This window comes from Culex quinquefasciatus, chromosome 2 (genome assembly GCF_015732765.1).
Source record: "Culex quinquefasciatus strain JHB chromosome 2, VPISU_Cqui_1.0_pri_paternal, whole genome shotgun sequence".
NCBI lineage: Eukaryota > Metazoa > Arthropoda > Insecta > Diptera > Culicidae > Culex > Culex quinquefasciatus.
Window position 1 is genome coordinate 109,945,742 of NC_051862.1, and position 3,746 is coordinate 109,949,487.

The following is a 3,746-nucleotide window of genomic DNA, read 5'->3' on the forward strand; positions in this document are numbered from 1 at the left end:
GTGAGAAAATCTGGTTACTACTTGTTTACCGGCGGATTGAAGCTGCAAATGAAGCATCCGGAAACGTTAAATCTCCAAAACAAAAGGATTGTGTTAGTTTCGATAAAGTAACTTTGATTAGCGGACCGCTCAATTGTCGCTTCCGAACATGATAATCCGCCGACGTAACATTCCACCGTCCGCTCGAAAAGAAGTTCTAGTTTATCGACCAGACTGTTGTTGTTGTTAATTGATTTATTATTTATTAACCTTTCGGTCATTCGCTGCCCATCGACCAGACTGGTTTACGCAACAATCGCGAATTCGTCAAGTACAAGCCGATCCGTGAGTTGCAGAAAAGGACGAGAAAAGTCTATTTCCGGACAATGACCAGCTGCACCGTTTGATCCGTATCGGATTACTCAACGTAAAGATTGACGACTTCCCATACAGACTCAAGTATTAACGCTAGGATGGGATGTTCACGCTGGACGTCCAGCGGAAGCGGAAGTTCACGTAGAAGAGCTGTACTGACGGCGACTGAGCCAGCAGTCAGGAGTGCACCTTCGGCGAGCTTGATGTTTTATATTTTGCGGAGTGGATAGTATATTATCGAGAAAAGACTCAATGTTGTTTATTTTTTTATTTTTTAAGAATTATGTGATTTTGAAATGTTAATAAAACACAGTTTTTTCATCTTAACGGTTTGAGATCAATTCGATGTAGTAGTATGGTCGCGGTTTCTCAAAAAAATCAGTTTCCATCGACAGAAATACCGTCGGTTCCCTTCTCAGTCCAGTCGTACAACGTTGGGAAAATACGCTCGAATATTTCCTTGTTGAGCTTGATCAACAAAGTGTCCTCCAACGCTGTTGATCCCAGATCGCCACGACGATCGGTCAACACCAAGGCAAGCGCACTGAAGGCTCTTTCAACACTCGCCTGGCTAGCAGGGGTTGACAAAACGACCATTGCTACGGCGTACAGTTCCGGGTGAGACTGTTCGCGTTGAACCCAATGTTGCCACACGTCGTAGCGGCAGTTTTGACGTGGTTCGGCGTCCAGACCTTTGATGTGTTTCATCAGCTGGCCATCCTCATTTGAGGCAGCTCGAGGATCAAGCGACCCACCGAGCATCTCTGTGATGTAGCTGTCATTCACGTCGTCGTCCTCCAACATGGAGTCATCGGGCTTTTGAGCTGCTTGGCCGGTTTCCTTCCCGTCAGTGCTCGGCTGAAGCTTGCAGATGCGACGCCACGTGTCGACCAAATATGTCTGCAAATAAAATACTTATTAAAATCAATCCAAATTCAAACTCAAAATTGTTTACCTGGATCTCTTCCTTTTCGTCGGGCTTGAAGATAGTCGATCCAACAAAATTGAACCTCGGGTCGAGATAGAGAGCCATCTTAAAGGCACGGTTTTCCTTCAACAGTTCCAAACGGCTCTTGAGCGTCGCGGCCAGCTTTTCGGAAAATCGATTTCCACTCATTTTCTTGAGGGAAGCAATGGCTAGCAACCACTCCATGTAGAAGTCGGACAGACCGACACCATCACCTTGCAGCTTATTAGTGCAAACATAGCAAGGGCGGAAAGCACGCTCGTACTCCATGATGAAACCCCAATGCTCGGTAAGATCTGAAATTATGAGAAAAAGAATAAATTTATTATTAAGTCGAGTTGGATTTTTTAGGGGGAGTTGGAATTGACCAGTTTGGAAGCACAGCTGAAGTTGAAGGCGGATAATTTCCAACAACTTTTAATGATATCGGAGGTCGAATCACTGTTCAAATTAGTTACCTAACTCTGAAACTGCTCTCCCAGATCTCGGAAGAATGCTTCCTGTCCGGCGAAAGAATTGATCATCTTGTAGATCCCTGACCAACGGGTCTGGCACCACACGGGAGGATATTTGGCAGCTTTTTGGTCAAATGTCGGCTTGTACTTGAGGGCTCGACATTTCTTGGCGATCGCCGTGATCTCCTTCACAGTAGGGTCCGAATTTTTGATGACATCGAGTACGGCCAACTGCAGCGTGTGGATGGAGCATCGAACTAAGTTGATGTTCTCCTCAAATTCTTCCGAAAGCGATTCCGTGAGGTTCCGTTCGTGTTCCAGGAAGTGGCCTGCTCCTCGTCCGAATCCAGATGCTCGGTGTTCTCCGTCAAGCCAAGCTCGCGCTTCAGTTGGCGAACGGCGGCCAGCATATTAGCACCGTTATCTACGGTCACGGAGAAAATGTTCTCCAGGGTCAGGCCGTACTGATTGAGAATCTCCATTATCTTAACCTTCAAAACGGCGGCCGTTTGGCGCTCGCTGACTTCGACCATGCCTGTAGTTGTGGAGAAATAAATTTAACAACGATATTTAAAAAAAAATGTTGCGAAATTGTTATACCAAGCGTGCGTATCACACGCTTCCCCCGGAACTTGTACTGCACGTTGATGCCAAGAACATGCCGGTTGGATCGCGAGGCGGAATCTATTTTCAGACTCAGCAGCTTGCCCTTCATCTCTCTGCCCAGAACAAGCTTTATCCGGGTTGCGGCGGCGTGTAAATGACGTTTTATGTTGTCCCGATTGATTGTGGTGTTCAATGTCTCGGAAATCGGATCAAAAATGTCCTTGAGACCTTCCCATTGAAAGCAGGACAGTGGCATGTTGTGCAGAGCAACGATTTTCATCGCAGATTGGAGGAATAACTGTTTATCAATGGCAATCAGCCGTTTTGTAATCGTTCTCCGTCTTTTAACCGGAGTAGATCCCGGTTCAGCAGGCGGTCCCAGCCCAATATCTGTGGCAACATCCAAATGGTGCTTCAGGAAGTGCCGACCAAAATTTCCGACGTCGAGCTTAGCTTGGGCATACACGCAACCGCTGAACTCGTCGATCGCACAGCTTGCACCTTCTCCGTCGATTCTGATGTTCCTCCGGATCAAGTCGGCCTTGGTCGTCCGTTTTCCGGCCCTCGATGTTCCGGCCTGCGGTTCCATTGTAGAACAGGTTTCCTGCTTGTCACGTTCTTTCGTTCAACTCATATATTTTAGGCGCGCGTAAATCTGACAGCTCGATCCAAAGCATTAACAAAATAAAAGGTCCAAAAACGAAACTAACAAAAAACAAAAAAAAAACAATTTCCCAAGTTGAGATCCTCAACCTGTTCCCGTTTGTTAAACAGAAATATTTTTGAACAATAAGCACTTGGCAATTGAATAGATGTTTTTAAATGAAGCTTTTAAAAATTATATATTAAGAAAAAATGCTGATGAGGCAAAAAAAGAAACATTAACATTTATTAAATTTTCTTTTTTATTTATTATGTCCGAAATGCTCACAGTTTTAATTGAATGTGTTACTGTCTGACATTTTATAAATATATTTTAACAAATGTATTTTAAAATGTGTCATACGCCCTTTTCAGATGTTTTTATATGGGAAACTGGTGCTGAGTTCATGTCATGTGACAGAGTTTTCGTGACTGACGTGGTATTTATTATGTTTCAAAAAGCTTGAAAATGTATTGGTATGGAAATGTCAGTTCATCTCGGGGATGAGATAGAGCAGTTGACAGTCATTTTGAAAACAGATCGAGAGTAGGTGAGAAATGTCAATTCGTTTAGACCAGTTGAAAATTTGCAGCACTGGTCACGACCATATAACAAAATTAAAATGGTACTATTTCCCGAATAGTTACACTTATCTTGACATATTCGAATGGTTGATTTTTTTTTCCTACAATTTAATGAACGGTATCTATTCGTCATACGA

At 43.9% G+C, this 3,746-nt stretch overlaps 1 protein-coding gene across 1 annotated transcript; it reads right to left on the reverse strand.

The window, feature by feature from the left end:
- Positions 1-703: 703 nt before the first annotated feature.
- Positions 704-2,309, reverse strand: LOC6049790. The gene is given in 4 exon segments (XM_038250673.1): positions 704-1,254; positions 1,310-1,617; positions 1,785-2,109; positions 2,112-2,309. Coding segments are annotated over 4 exon segments (1,353 nt in total). The 3' UTR covers positions 704-732.
- Between the last annotated feature and the right edge of the window lie 1,437 nt (positions 2,310-3,746).